At 41.0% G+C, this 15,624-nt stretch overlaps 1 protein-coding gene across 1 annotated transcript in view; it reads left to right on the forward strand.

Moving 5' to 3' along the window:
* Positions 1-15,624, forward strand: part of atr (ATR serine/threonine kinase) — a 103,918-nt gene that overhangs the window by 62,203 nt on the left and 26,091 nt on the right. Inside the window, exons 28-36 of the mRNA XM_041175621.1 lie at positions 1,308-1,486; positions 1,987-2,151; positions 2,874-2,965; positions 3,840-3,931; positions 5,009-5,186; positions 5,278-5,463; positions 6,762-6,921; positions 10,951-11,133; positions 12,164-12,306. Coding sequence (XP_041031555.1) covers positions 1,308-1,486; positions 1,987-2,151; positions 2,874-2,965; positions 3,840-3,931; positions 5,009-5,186; positions 5,278-5,463; positions 6,762-6,921; positions 10,951-11,133; positions 12,164-12,306 — 1,378 coding nt within the window. The remainder of the gene's footprint in view (positions 1-1,307; positions 1,487-1,986; positions 2,152-2,873; positions 2,966-3,839; positions 3,932-5,008; positions 5,187-5,277; positions 5,464-6,761; positions 6,922-10,950; positions 11,134-12,163; positions 12,307-15,624) is intronic.

Genomic DNA, 15,624 nt, shown 5'->3' on the forward strand with positions numbered 1-15,624 from the left:
CGTGCTATGGGGTGGTTGGGAAGATGGTGAGATGGGTGCCCACACCATTTTTCATGCTCCCCCCCACCCCCAGTGGGAAACGCACCTACCAGGGTATGTAAAATTCAGTCCCATATTTCAGAGTTTAGATGACTATCCTCACTTTATCCGAACCTCTGGGTAAGATTATATGTATGTACTCACTCCCAGGTATCTGTTATTCTCTCTAGGAATATACACACTGGAACAGTAACTTATGTTACTGGCTGTTATGTGTCAATACACTGTATTTAGTTCTGCCATTGTGTGATAAATCCTGATTTAGTTTCAAGCTCTTGTTGATTGTTATGCATTGCTAGGTAGAAGAATTACTGTTGAATTGCAAACAGGTAGTACCATTGTGTTGTGCATGTCTGTCCTGCTTGTCACATCTCAGTTGAATGTAATCAGTATTGTATGATTCCTTCGTAACAGCTTCATGCTGTGTTTTCCCCCCATTTTCATAAAGGTATTAATTGCATTGATCACTTCTTTTCAAATTCTGTTCTTAAAAATCAGCCATAATGTCTAGGAGAGAAATTTTAAAATATGTTTTTCCCAAAAGTAAGAAGCTTTGTTCCCAAACTGTCAAAATGAGATGGATTTTATTCTAAAAGCTCAAAAAAGCTTCACACCACAGTGAATTGTAACTATCATGTTGAGAACTGAACACTTTTGCATAGGTTTACACTTGCACTTTTAAAATCTTTGATTGAAATTAGTTTAGGGTATGGTTGTAAAAGTGGTAAGAGCTTTCATTTATCAATGTAACATTCCAACAGTTTTGAATGTTGGTTAAATTCAATGGCTAATAATCTTCCTGCTGCTGCGCACGCTTGATGCATCGTTATGTATGAAATTCAGTTACATGATCATCTCAGCTAACTAGTACATAAGCATAAATAAATCTATTATGTGTCTCTTGCCTTGGGAGAAGGACAGGAGTAATTGGAAACCAGATTTTTTTTTTATATATCATGCATCGCTGATGGGAGATTAGTGATGACATGAGAATTCTGGTGTGCCATCAGAACAGCTATTGTTTCACAAAGAAGAGCAATGCTAATAAGCAGGTGCAGTATGTAGATTTGGTTAATCTCACTGTTGATTGATGGATGCTAACTAAAAAAAAAACTTGACTAATGCAGTGAAGTCGATTGAAATTTTTATGCAAATTCTGCCGAAATTAATTAAGAAAAAATAGTGTTCAGCACATCTTTAATGTACAGAATACTATTGCAATAAAATGCAGTTGCCTACCATAAGGCTGTTTATGTTTTTTTTTACAGTTTCAAGCTCAGAGTACAAGGAGTATAAAAATGTCACCTCTTTCCTGGACCTCATACCCCAAGATGCTCTTGCTGTAGCTTCTTTTCGATCCAAGGCTTATACTCGAGCAGTGATGCACTTTGAATCCTTCATCACAGAAAAGAAAGAGAACATTCAGCAGCATCTTGGATTTTTGCAGGTCAAAGAAGTAGATAAGTAATAGAAATTTCCAAAATGATCGGTGCTTGAGAAATTTTGGAGTAAGTGTTTTGTTTCATGAAATATCAGAGGCTCAAAGAAATCTCTTCTAAACTTATGATTGACCTAAAAAACATAATGCACATTCCAGCATTCTGTGTACAATTAGATTCTGTGACCTCTGAGATCATTGTTTATGGTATGAAAACCATTCTAAAGAACTGTAATCCTATTATAACTCACTCTCCACTATAGTGTATTTTTTTTTAATAACATTATCAGTGGTTTCTGTTGAATACAAAACAGAATGACATGCATTTATTGTATGATTCTCAATGGCAACCTTAATGAGCAGGTGCAGTGTGTAGAAAAGGTTAATGACCTATTTAATTCATGCGTAATGACAGCAATAACAACAAAAACTAGTTGCAATAAAGTTGATAAAAAGACATAGAAATTATTTGCAAAACATTAAGGGCAATTTTCTTGTTCCAAATACAGAAACTATATGCAGCAATGCATGAACCAGATGGAGTAGCTGGAGTTAGTGCAATCCGTAAAGGAGAGCGATCTCTCAGGGAGCAAATTTTAGAACATGAGAGCAGTGGACTACTCAGAGATGCCACAGCTTGCTATGACAGAGCTATTCAGTTGGAACCTGATGAGGTAAATGCCAAATAAAACAAATCCAAGATAAATTACTGTACACTGTGAGGCCCACTTTATTTGTTTGATACATAATTGAAACTAGAATTTTTTTAAACATTGAAGTATGAAGATCAATGTCAGTTTACAAATTTTAAATTGCAAATTGATTATGCCTGGTCTCTGTGACTCAGTAGATAAATGAACTGTCTGATATGGCTCTGAGCCATGCAGATTAGGCAGGTCCAAGGTTTGGTCCCTTGTTGGAGCTTAGTTAACTGATGTCAACCAGAGTACCGGTAGAGGTGTTACAATATCTCTAAGCTAGGTATGATTAGAACTAGCCACAGGTACTGCTATTTGGTACACATGGACGGTTTGCGGGTGAAGACACGATCTGGGTTGGCGTGTGATTTTTATCTTCTCTTGGTCTGCGGCCATTCACTGCCTGAACTCTGGAACAGCTTTTTTGAGCAAGGTATTTGGAGGACTGCTGATGTGATCAATAACGCTTTCCAATAACTTCTTTTCCATCCATTGGCATCCTTTGTGGGAAAAGACCTGGCTTTTATCCAGCATCTCCATATTGGTAGTACAATAGAAATAAAGAACCACGTTATCTGTGACTTAATTCTATTCAATTTTTGATGTATATATATGTAATCATGGTAACCTAAGTAATGCTTATTATATGGTTTCTGAAAGAAATGGTTTGAAAGTGACTTTCTTTTGTCTTAAATCAGATTATTCATTATCATGGATTGATGAAGTCTATGCTTGGGCTTGGCCAGTTGTCCACAGTAATCACTCAGGCTAATGGAGTGCTTGCAAGCAGGTATAATCTACTGAGCTTTTTAAATCCATTGCTTTTGGAAATAGTTAAAATTGCTGAAAGCATATTCAGGTTACATATTTTTAATAATATTTTCTGACAGTCAAGTTCTGTTGATTACCCAATAAATATCAAGGGTATAGATAACATTTGAGAGATAAATGTTCTGGTTCCTTGATTACCCCAGGCTAATAATAATAATAAAAAATTGGAACAGACATTGTACGGTATTCATTGTAAAGGATGTGGTTTGGTATCATAATACTGATTACCTTCTCCTCCTTGAAAGCTATTAAGTAATGTATGCAGATTTAATATAAAAAATGTTATTTTAATTTTTGAATTCATTTTATTCAATTTAATGCAAAAAAACTATTTGAAACTTTGGAGTCGATATTTGGTTTTAAAATCATAACTTGTTTAAAAAAAAAAATTATTTTTCACAGTCAAAAAAAATTATAAACTGCAGTTTACACGATGACTAGACAAATGCAAGAAAGTCTAATTTTACATTGGGTACATGGTAACTGTTCGTAAAGAAATAATGTTTAAATAGCTTCTGATTCCCAAGTCCTTATGCAAACTACTACTTCCCTTCAACAAGAGCAGCCACAATCAATCCACAAACTAAACTAAGATTTATTTTATAATTCTGCCCTTTTATTTATTTTTAGTTATTTTTCATGCTACTGAAATGAAAGGAAATGGGAGCAAAGCATTTTTATCTGTAAGCAAAGCTAAGCAGCTGTAGAATGGTTTTTAATAGTGAAGATTAGACTTTATTAAACGAAGAACATATTAACCTGCTGTGACGTCTGCATGATGAACAAAAACCAGCTAAATCTGTGAATATATTACATTTGGCTGTTATTCACAGGCCTGAGTGGACCTCTGAATTGAACACATACAGAGTGGAGGCAGCGTGGAAGCTAACACATTGGGACTTACTGCAGAATTATGTGACTACGGGTAATAAATTAAGCAAAATAAAACTAAACTGAAACACAGTGATTATAAATAAGCCATCATAAATGGATGTTGGAATTCCAACACAATGTCAGGGTGGGAAGAGGTACTTCGAAATGCCATTTTAGAGAAATCCGTAAGCATTTTATAGAATATTGTAGTAAAACCAAACTTTGCTACTTTTATACATTCTGGTCTGGAACATGACTAAAACTTACCCTAGAAACCAGAACATATTTGGGCCATACTTGTGTTTCTCTATGTTAAAAAAAGATTTGTTTCTTGCTGTCTCTCAGGAATATTTCTGCCTCTGCTTTAGGCCCATTCAAACCCTTGTCTTTCCCACTCATTGTCATGCAGCTTTTCTTGGCTAAGAGGACAGGCAAGCAGTCTTTATCATGTGTAAGAGTAAGTTTGGCTTGTCCTCATTTTTTTTCGTACCACCGTTCCCCTGCCCACCTCCCTGCCCCACCCTCAAGCTGAGATTGAAACTCTGCACCATGCTATGTGGAATGCCATGGGTTCCAATCACCATCCTATACCTCCAAGGCATTGATAATTAAAACCAAGAAAATGCAACAGAGAATACAATATTTGAAATCCAGATACATACCGCTGGATTTAAAAACCCAATTTGCTCATACATGACATTTTCTCCATCTGTAAGCATTTTATATAGTATTGTAGTAAAACCAAACTTTTCTACTTTTATACATTCTGATCTGGAACATGAGTAAAGCATACCCTAGAAACCAGAACATATTTGGGCCATACTCTAATTTACTCTAATTTAAAAAATAGATTTGTTTCTTGCTGTTTCTCAGGAATATTTCTGCCTCTGCTTTATCACTCTAGCCTTTCTGACCTAAATGCTGCATTAGGTAATATTGTTTGGGAAAGTAAGAAGTGCTAGGGCCATTTTCTGGACATTTTGCACTTTGTGAACATTATACAAAAGTATGACAAGTGACCTCTAATAGTGTGCAGTACATATCACAACCATTACTGTAAGTGATCCTCATGTGAAATATTTCCTTTGACCCTGCAAAAGATCAGCTGTAATGAATGCTTTCCTTTTAGAGGGGAAATCCTGTTCTTGGAGTGTGAGACTTGGCCAACTGTTGCTTGTGGCTAAACAGAGCAACACAGAGGGTTTCTATGAACAGTTGCAGGTTACTCGAGCAGAACAGATTGTGCCTCTCTCTGCCGCAAGTTTTGAACGAGGGTCCTACCAGCGAGGTTATGAGTACATTGTCAGGTACTGTTGGGATTGACTTTGGCTTTAGATATTTTTGTTTCAAAGCATATCTCGATACATTATTAATTCTGAGTCATTTTCTTTTATTCAGGTTACATATGCTGTGCGAGCTGGAGCACAGTGTCAAAGGACTGCTCCAGCAGCAGCCTGGGACACGTGGTAAGGAACGTGAACATCCTCTCAACTGGCAGGCTCGTCTAGAAATGACTCAAAATTCCTTTCGGGCCAAGGAGCCAATCTTGGCACTGCGCAGAGCTTTGGTCTGTGTCAGTAAAATGTATGTTGCCATTTTTGGTTCATGATTTAAATAGTGAGATATGGGTCCAAAAATTTTGGTGGGAATTTGTTAGGCTAAAAAAGCCTTTCCGAAGTCTGGATCATTCCATATTGCTATAATGCTGCATTTGCGTCTCCTAATGGTTTTACTTAAATTATTTCTAAGCAGTGCTTCAGGCTGTGCATATGTGTAAAAACAAATATACAAGTAAGTCAGTTATGCCACAAAAGTGAGACTGCAGGTCGAATACTGTGTGCAGTTTTGGTGTCCTTATTTAAGGAAGGATGTAAATACATTGGAGGCAATTCAGAGGAGGTTCACTGGATTGATACTTGGAATGAGCGGGTTGTTTTATGAGGATAGGTTAGGCACATTGGGCTTGTTTCCAGTGGAGTTTAGAAGAGTGAGGGGTGATTTGACTGAAGTATATAAGATTTTGAATGATCTTGACAGGGTGGACATGGAAAAGATGTTTCCTCTTGTGGGTGAGTCCAGAACTAGGGGGCTCTGTTTTAAAATTAGGGGTTGCCTTTTTAGGACAGAGATGAGGAGAATTTTTTATCTCTCGGGGCGTTGTGCGACTTTGGAATTCTTTGCCTCAGAAAGCAGTGGAAGCAGGGTCACTGAATATTTTTAAGGCAGAGGTAGATAGATTCTTGTTAGGTAAGGGAATCAAAGGTTACCGAGGGTAGATGAGAGCGTAGAACTCGAAACACAAACAAATGAGCCATGATCATCTTGAATAGTGGAGTGGGCTCGAGGGGCCAAATGGCCTACTTTTGCTCCTATTTTGTACATTCACATGTATATGTGAAATTAATTCTGTGAAATTCCACAGAGGCCATGCATAAATTCCTGAACTTGACTAAACCTATTCGGGAGTGATACAAAAGCAGTTGACAGGGACCTTATATTGTTGACGTTTAGCTGTTATAAAGTTAAGTCAAAGGAGTTGTCTGTACATTTCGTAAGCTTTATAGAATAACATGTACATAACATATTGCACCATAGAATGGTAGAAATTCAGGTTTGGTGCAATTTCTGTATATGGCGTATGCCCGGTTTCAGCAGTGTTGCTAGAATATCTCAACTAACATGAGTGGTGTTAACAGAGGTCCAGAATTGGGTTTATTGGGTAGGGCATGATATTTAGGGAAGGGAAACAGTTTTCTTTTATATGAAATTTATATGGAATTATAAATATTTGAAGTGACATTTTTCAAAGGTAGTAAAATTATTATTTTTTGAATTGTTAAAAACTATTGATAACAGATTTTAATTTATGTGATTGTAAATAGGACAGACTACAGTGAGCTGGTTGGAGAATGCTGGCTGCAAAGTGCTAGAGTTGCCAGGAAAGCAGGTCATCACCAAACTGCATACAATGCCCTCTTGAATGCGGGAGAGTCCCGATTACCTGAGCTTTACATAGAAAGAGCAAAGTGGCTTTGGTCCAAGGTATGTTTAAGGTTAAAAAGGCAGCACCATTTGCAAACTTTACTTTAGGGAGATAAGGAAAAGGAAGTGGGGCCCGTGTCAAATGCATGTTGGAATATCAAAAATATTCTGAAATATAGGTAACCATCGATATTCCAGAATTTGGACATGGGTGATGAGTAGCAAGGTGGGCCTTCTGCGTGCACTATATTAACTAAATTAAAATCAAGCACACTGATTTTATAATCAATGCACAAATTTAATTGTATCCCTAAAATCACCAACTTTTGCACCTACTTCAACCCATCAATGCTGAATTCCTCGTCTATATGTCCAGACATGACAATTCCATTGCAATCCTGGTCTCCCGTCCACCGTAAACCACAGCACATCTTTACTTCAGTACCTCATTACAGCCTTGGTTCAAACATGGACAAAAGGGCTGAACTCCCGAGGTGAGGCCCTTGACATCAAGGCTGCACTTGACTGAGTGTGGCATCAAGGAACCCTAGCAAAACTGGAGTCAATGGGAATCAGGGGGAAAACTCTCCGCTGGTTGGAGTCATACCTAACACAAAGGAAGATTATTGTGGTTAAAAGCAAAATACTGCAGATGCTGGAATCTGAAACAAAAACAGAAAATGCTGGAAAAACTCAGCAGGTCTAACAGCATCTGTGGAGGGAAAAACAGTTCACATTTCGAGTGCGCATGACTTCTTCAGAGAAGCTCTGAAGAAACGTCATATGGATTCTAAAGATGGTTGTGGTTGTTGGATGTCAGTCATCTCAGCTCCAGGACATCATTGCAGGAGTTCCTCAGGGTAGTGCCCTCGGCCCAACCATCTTCAGCTGCTTCATCAATGACCTTCCATCATAAGGTCAGAAGTGGGGATGTTTGTTGATGATTGCACAATGCTCACCATTCGCTACTCCTCAGATCCTGAAGCAGCCCATGTCCAAATGCAGCAAGACTTGGACAATCTTCAGGCTTGGGCTGACAGGTGGCAAATAACATTCGCGCCACACGAATGTCAGGCAATGACCATCTCCAACAAGAGAGAATCCAACCATCACCCCTTGATGTTCAGTGGCATTGCCATCAATGAATCCTCCACTATCAACATCCTGAGGGTTACCATTGACCAGAAACTGAACTGGACTAGCCATATAACAACTGTGGCTACAAGAGCAGGTCAGAGGCTAGGAATCATGCGACAAGTAACTCACCTCCTGACTCCCCAAAGCCTGTCCGCCATCTACAAGACACAAGTCAGGAATGTGATGGAATACTCCCCATTTGCCTGGATGAGTGCAGCTCCCACAACACTCAAGGAGCTTGAGACCGTCCAGGAAAAAGCAGCCTGCTTACTTGGCACCCACAAACATTCACTCCCTCCACCACCGAAGCACAGTAGCAACAGTGTGTACCAGCTACAAGATGCACTGCAGGAATTCACCAAGGCTTCTTCAAAAGCACCTTCCAAACCCAGGACCACTACCATCTAGAAGGACAAGGGCAGCAGACACATGGGAACACCACCTCCTGGAAGTTCCCCTCCAAGCGCTCACCATCCTGACTTGGAAATATATCGCCATTCCTTCATTCTCACTGGGTCAAAATCCTGGAACTCCCTTCCTAATAGCACTGTGGATGTACCTACACCACATGGACTGCAGCGGTTCAAGAAGGCAGCTCACCCCCACCTTCTCAAGGGCAACTAAGGATGGGCAATAAATGCTGGCCCAGCCAGCGAAGCCCACATCCCATGAATGAATTTTTTTTTAAAAAGCTAGGGGGAGTGAGTTCTTGCACTATTGATTAATTTATTTATTTAAAATTGGTTTTGTTAATTTGCTTCATTTTTATAATTAGTGATATACACAAGGTTTTTTAATAATACAATGATGTGCAATGTTAAAGGAGAGGTTCATGCTCGGTGTTAACACATCCTATCTTCAAAACTGAGTCTGGAACTAATTTGCTATAAAATGTAATTATTCGGTGTTATGAAGGATGGGTCTGGCCTTTTTGCCGCAGAACACATCAAGAAATTGGACCATGTCATACCACCTATCCCTGTGGCTGTGTTGGGGAAGAGACTGTTGTCCACCTCCTTCTGGAATGTGCCTTTGCAACGAAGGTCTGGAGAGAGATGCAGTGGTTTTTGTCAAGGTTCATTCTGGCAGCTCTGTGATCTGTGCTCTATGGGTTGTACCCAGGGACACACACTGAGATGAACATCAGCTGCAGCTGGAGGACCATCAACTGGATGATAGACGCTCTTTGGTCTGCCTGAAACTTGCTGGTCTTCCAGTGCAAAGAGTTGTCTTCGACTGGCTGTTGCAGCCTGGCACATTCCAAGGCCCTGGACTATGAGCTGAAGGATGCACTAAAGCTAGGGGCAGCCACTGCAGAGGCGCAATGGGGAAAGGTTGCTGTCTGAAGCCTTTCAGGCATTGTACACCAAGAGGCTGGAAAATGGGGAGGTTGAGTGTCTTGGGCTACAGGAAGATATAGGCGGGATGGTCAAATAGGCAGATAAGTGGCAGATGGAATTTAACCCTGAAAAGTGTGAGGTGATACACTTTGGAAAGAGTAATTTGACAAGGAAGTATTCAATGAACGGCATGACACTAGGGAATTCTGAGGAACAAAGGGACCTTGGCGTGTGTGACCATAGGTCTCTGAAGGCGAAGGGGCATGTTAGTGGGGTGGTGAAAAAGGCATATGGGACACTTGCCTTTATCAATTGAGGCATAGATTACAAAAGTAGGGAGGTCATGTTGGTGTTGTATAGACCCTTGGTGAGGCCACAGCTGGAGTAGTGTGTGCAGTTCTGGTCGCCACATTATAGGAAGTATGTGATTGCACTGGAGGGGGTGCAGAGGAGATTCACCAGGATGTAGCCTGGGATGAAACATTTAAGTTATAAAGAGAGGTTGGATAGACTTGGGTTGTTTTCGTTGGAGCAGAGAAGACTGAGGGGCGACCTGATCGAGGTGTACAAGATTATGAGGGGCATGGACAGGGTGGATAGGGAGCAGCTGTTCCCTTTAGTTAAAGGGTCAGTCACGAGGGGACATAACTTCAAGTTGAGGGGCAGGAGGTTTAGGGGGGAATGTGAGAAAAAACTTTTTTACCCAGAGGGTGGTGGCGGTCTGGAATGCAGTGCCTGGGAGGGTGGTGGAAGCGGGTTGTCTCACATCCTTTAAAAAGTACCTGGATGAGCACTTGGCACATCATAACATTCAAGGCTATGGGCCAAGTACTGGTAAATGGGATTAGGGAGATAGGTAAGGTGTTTCGCACATGTCAGTGCAGACTCAATGGGCCGAAAGGCCTCTTCTGCACTGTGATTCTATGATTCTGAATATGTAAAATCCCTTGGGCTGTATGCCTGACATGGAATGTATATTGTAAATAGCAAGGGTATTACAATTATATTGAAGCACCTCAAATTGGAACATGTTGTCTGGAGACAAGTTGAATTTTATTACATTTCATGTAATTTCCAAGTCAAAGTGTTTTGTAATGTACTTTTATAAATGTTATGAATGAAGTATATTTTGGGGGAAAAAGTTATTATACAGATGTATGTCCTGCTCTCCTGGTGACTGTAGTTTTACACACAGTCTCTTATAAGTACAAAAATAGAATGACTGCTGTAGTTGCAGTTGTTAGATTATTCTTTTTATCGGCAATGATTAATTCAGATTTCATTTTTCCATTAAAAAATCCTGCAGTTCTTAATTGAACACCAACCTCAGAAGAAAACCTCTAACTACAATAATAAGAATTTCATGATTTTCCATATCATTGATTCTTAGGTTACCTTTCAGTGACACCCTTAGTTTCTGCTGTTCAGGATCAGTTTGTGTATTTACATTGCATTACAGCTCACAGGGTGGAGAATGAAGCCTTGGGCCTGTGGGTGAAAGGACAGCATGTTTGTCTCATAGTATAGAAAAACTATTGAGATCTATGTCGACTGCACTCATTTCTCTTCAATTTAATCCTGTGTAACTAAATTGTTTTACTTTTGCCTCCAGGGAGATGTTCACCAAGCTTTAATTGTCCTGCAGAAAGGTGTCGAGTTGTGTTTTGGAGAAACAGAAACAGAAATGAGTGATGATAAAAGCTGTTTAATAAAGGGGAAAGCTGTGCTGTTGGTTGGACGTTTTATGGAAGAGACAGCGAATTTTGAAAGCAATGCAGTTATGAAAAAATATAAGGTAACTGAAATATTATGAAGTGCGTCTGTGGTTAGATTTATGCAACAATTGTCCTGTCCTTGAATGGGGTTTTGCTTCACACCATCACTGAATTTGTAACACATACATGGAGCAGGTTCTGACTTGACTCTGGAGTGAAGCCAAATGAAACTCCTTGGAGAAGGAAGTGGCACTGCACCTGAAGTCAGGTGAAACTCAGGCGCTGGGTTTGCAGTATAATTGTGCTACAATTGTAGTCTGAATGTGTTTCGAAATAATCACATTCTCAATATTCTAAAAGCAAGTGTTATGTACAGCTCTCTTAAAATACAAAAATCCAAGAGAGTTTTTATATGCTTCGCATTCAGCAGATTTCCAAGCTCTGTTGAACTGTTAGGGGATATGCTTTCCTCATGCGAAAGGATAAATAATAAAGGAAAGCCAATCAGCCAACCCTGCACACCTCTGAGCAGCTTCAAGAATTATATTGGTGAACACCTACCCTGGAGAGGGGAGCATGGTCTGAGACAGAAAATATGATTTTAAAATTGGAGGAGTATGATAGCTCCTGCACTGTTAACATTTCAAATTTCATAGCCTAATTTAAGAAATTATTTTTATTATTGTTTGTAGATGTGTTTGAATGTTTGTTAGCACTGAGGGAGACAATTAAACTAAACATTACAGGAACATGTAAAGATAGGTTGCATTTCTTGCCAAAGCCATGCATGCACAGTTCTGGTGTTTTACTCCATTGCGTATTACGAGCAACAGAGTAGGCATTGGCCAGGAGTAAAGACGGTGCTACACATATCATCACCGCCCTATAACCAGAGAACTATCATGCCAAGATTTAATTCTGAAAGTTGAATAGACTTATATGACACTTCCCTTTTCCATGTCATAAAGATGGAATATATGACAACTTTTGTGTACCTTATTTTTCTTTCAATTATCAAATGGTCAGTAGTTTGCAGATGTTTCTTTTTTAAGCACTGTTACTATTCTTGGTATATCCTTCAGTTTCACAAATCAGTTTCCACGTTTACAGGAAGTGACCACTTTGTTACCAGACTGGGAAGATGGACATTTTTACTTGGCGAAGTATTATGACAAATTGATGCCAATGGTGACTGATAACAAGATAGAGAAGCAGGGAGATTTGATTCGCTACATCGTCCTTCATTTTGGCACGTAGGTTTCTGGATCAAGTGAACCTTCTGCTTCTGTTATTTTAATCAGTTGGCTAGATGTCTTGAATGTAGTGCAGAATGACACCAACAGGGCAGCCTCAATCCCTGGACCAGCTGTGGCAGTTCACGGCTTCCTTATCTTGCCCTATGCTTGATATGGAGTGACGCCCCTCTTTTTCTTATTCATTTACAGGATGTGAGCAAGAATTTATTGCCCTTGGGGTGAGCTGCCTTCTTTAACTGCTGCAGTCCCTGTAGTGTAGGTACACCCACATTTCTGTTAGAAATTTCCAGGATTTTGACCCAGCGACAGTGAAGGAACAGCGATATGTTTGCTGAGTGGCTTGGAGGGGAACTTCCAGGTGGTGGTGTTCCCATGTCTCTGCTGCCTTTGTCCTTCTTGATGGTAGCTTTATAACCATTTGTCTCTCTCTCAAACAGAGAGAAAGTGATATTCCTCGGTCCCTTTGTGGACTATGGCTAATTAATTACTCAGGGCAGAATTTTTCCCTTGGGCGGGCATGTGTCCGACCGGAATGGGAGAAAAATAGTGCGCGATGATGTCGGGCGAGCGTCCTGACATCATCGTGCAATCGTGCCTTATCTTGGTCAGTGGGCACGTGCAAGAGGCAGCAGCGCACCCATCGACAGTTAAGAGGCCTGTTAGGCCCTCAATCAATCAATCAATTAAATTGAATTTTTTGCTGCCCATCGAACCTTATGGATGGCAGGCAGGCGAATAGGCCAAGCGGCTCTTGCGTTTTTTGCAAAACCTCATCCACGGGCGGGATGAGATTTCGACCATTGATTTAAAAAAAAATGAAAACTCAAAAAACTAATTTTTAACCCGTCCCTGCTCATGTGACAAAGTTACATGAGAGGACGAGTTTTCCTCAATTTTACCATCTTTATTTGCAAAGCTAAAACTCTTTAGACCCCTGAGGCAGTTCTGTCTCTTCAGGAAGCTTTCAGTGAGCGCACCTGCGCGCATGCGCTGAGTTCCGTGCTTGCCCTGCTCCCTCCCCCCCACTCCTTCCCCCACCCAGGCAGCGCTGAGCGTTTCAGCATGCAATTCACACTTGCTGGTCATTAATTGGCCAGCCAGTGTGAAATCCCAGTCAGGACCCAATCGCGGGTGGTGTTAACTTTTGTGGCCGCTTCTGGCTCCCCCCCCACCCCGAGGTAAAAGTCCTGTCCCTTATGTTCTTCGTAAACAAGTTGGGAATGTGAATTACAAAAATATGTTTCTGAGTTGGCAACATAAATGGTGAGGTACGCTTGGAATGGGAATGATTTCTGTTGATGTACATTAGAGACCAGTCCCACTTCTGAAATGCACGTGTTATGACCAAACAGCTTTTTAAATTCTTTCTTGGGATGTGGGCAGGGCCAGTGTTTGTTGCCCATCCCTAATTGTCCTTGAACTGAGTGGCTTGCTGGGCCATTTCAGAGGGCAGTTAGGAGTCAAATACATTGCTGTGAATCTGGAGTCACATGTAGGCCAGACCAGGTAAGGACAGCAGATTTCCTTCCCTAAAGGGCATTACTGAATCAGATGGGCTTTTGCCACTATTGATAGTTCCATGGTCACCATTACTGAGTCTAGCTTTATATTCCAGATGTATTAATTGAATTTAAATACCATCACCTGCTGTGGTGGGACATGAAACCATGAGTATTAGCCTAGGCTTCTGGATTGCTAGTCCAGTGACATTACCGCAACATCACTGTCTCTTCCTTTACCAGGCTTATGTTACATTTCAAATTGCTTAATTATAATTTAACATAGATTAATACAAGTTCCAGTGAAGTTTTAGACTTGATGAGGGGAATTTTAACGTTTTAGCTTACCAGTAGCACGGCAGGGTATGTGTGCAGGAAACCCAGAAGCCAGGCTTTCCATGCAAGCTGTAGAGTTGACCTTACTGACAGGTTCTCCACCTGGATGTCAGTCTGAATGACAGACTTGACTTCCAGTTGGGCAGTGCATGCTGGAGAGGCAGCTGGAGGACAAGGTAGGTCCAAGTCCCAATTCAGGGAGGTGGCAGATTGTCAGAGATCAGAGGCTATTGGTGGGTGTGGGCGAGAGTGTCATTGGAAATTGGATGCCTTGGGGGGTTGTGGGGGAGGGGAGTTTGTGAGGATTGCGTGAGCTGAGGGGGTCGCCAGGGAGGTGGTGAGGCAATTACTCTGGATCCAGTAGTTAGGTGGACAGGTACACCTAGCAGACCTCCAGTCCTTCAGCAGTTGAGTTTCCCAAGACCTGGAAAAGCTGGCCAGCCAGATTTAAATTTGAAATGATGGATAAATATGAGGTTCATAGCCTCATTATTGGGCATCCTAGCTAAGTTTGCAGATGATACAAAGATAAGTGGAGGGACAGGTAGTATTGAGGAGGCGGGGAGACTGCAGAAGGATTTGGACAGGTTAGGAGAACGGGCAAAGAAGTGGCAGATGGAATACAACGTGGGGAAGTGTGAGGTCATGCACTTTGTTAGGAAGAATAGAGGCATAGACTATTTTCTAAATGGGGAGAGAATTCAGAAATCTGGATTGCAAAGGGACTTGAGAGTCCTAGTCCAGGATTCTCTTAAGGTTAACTTGCAGGTTGAGTCGGTAGTTAGGAAGGCAAATGCGATGTTGGCATTTATTTTGAGAGGACTAGAATATAAAAGCAGGGATGTGCTGCTGAGGCTTTATAAGGCTCTGGTCAGACCAGATTTAGAATATTGTGAGCAATTTTGGGCCCCGTATCTCAGGAAGGATGTTCTGGTCCTGGAGAGGGTCCAGAGGAGGCTCTTGAGAACAATCCCAGGAATGAAAGGCTTAACATATGAGGAACGTTTGAGGACTCTGGGTCTATACTCGATGGAGTTTAGAAGGAAATGGGGGGATCTGATTGAAACTTACAGAATACTGAAAGGCCTGGATAGAGTGGACGTGGGGAAGATGTTTCCATTAGGAGGAGAGACTAGGATCCGAGGGCACAGCCTCAGAGTAAAGGGAAGACCTTTTAGAACAGAGATGAGGAGAAACTTCTTCAGCCAGAAGGTGATGAATCTATGGAATTCATTGCCACAGAAGACTGTGGAGGCCAGGTCATTGAGTGTATTTATGACCGAGATAGGTTCTTGATTGGTAAGGGGATCAAAGGTTACGGGGAGAAGGCGTGAGAATGGGGTTGAGAAACTTATCAGCCATGATTGAATGGCAGAGCAGACTCGATGGGCCGAATGGCTTAATTTCTGCTCCTATGTCTTATGGTCTTATAATGTTTAAGTTGCCAACTCACTTGCTGGGAGCAGGCTGTTCACCCCCA

The sequence above is a fragment of the Carcharodon carcharias genome, chromosome 2 (genome assembly GCF_017639515.1).
Source record: "Carcharodon carcharias isolate sCarCar2 chromosome 2, sCarCar2.pri, whole genome shotgun sequence".
Lineage (NCBI taxonomy): Eukaryota > Metazoa > Chordata > Chondrichthyes > Lamniformes > Lamnidae > Carcharodon > Carcharodon carcharias.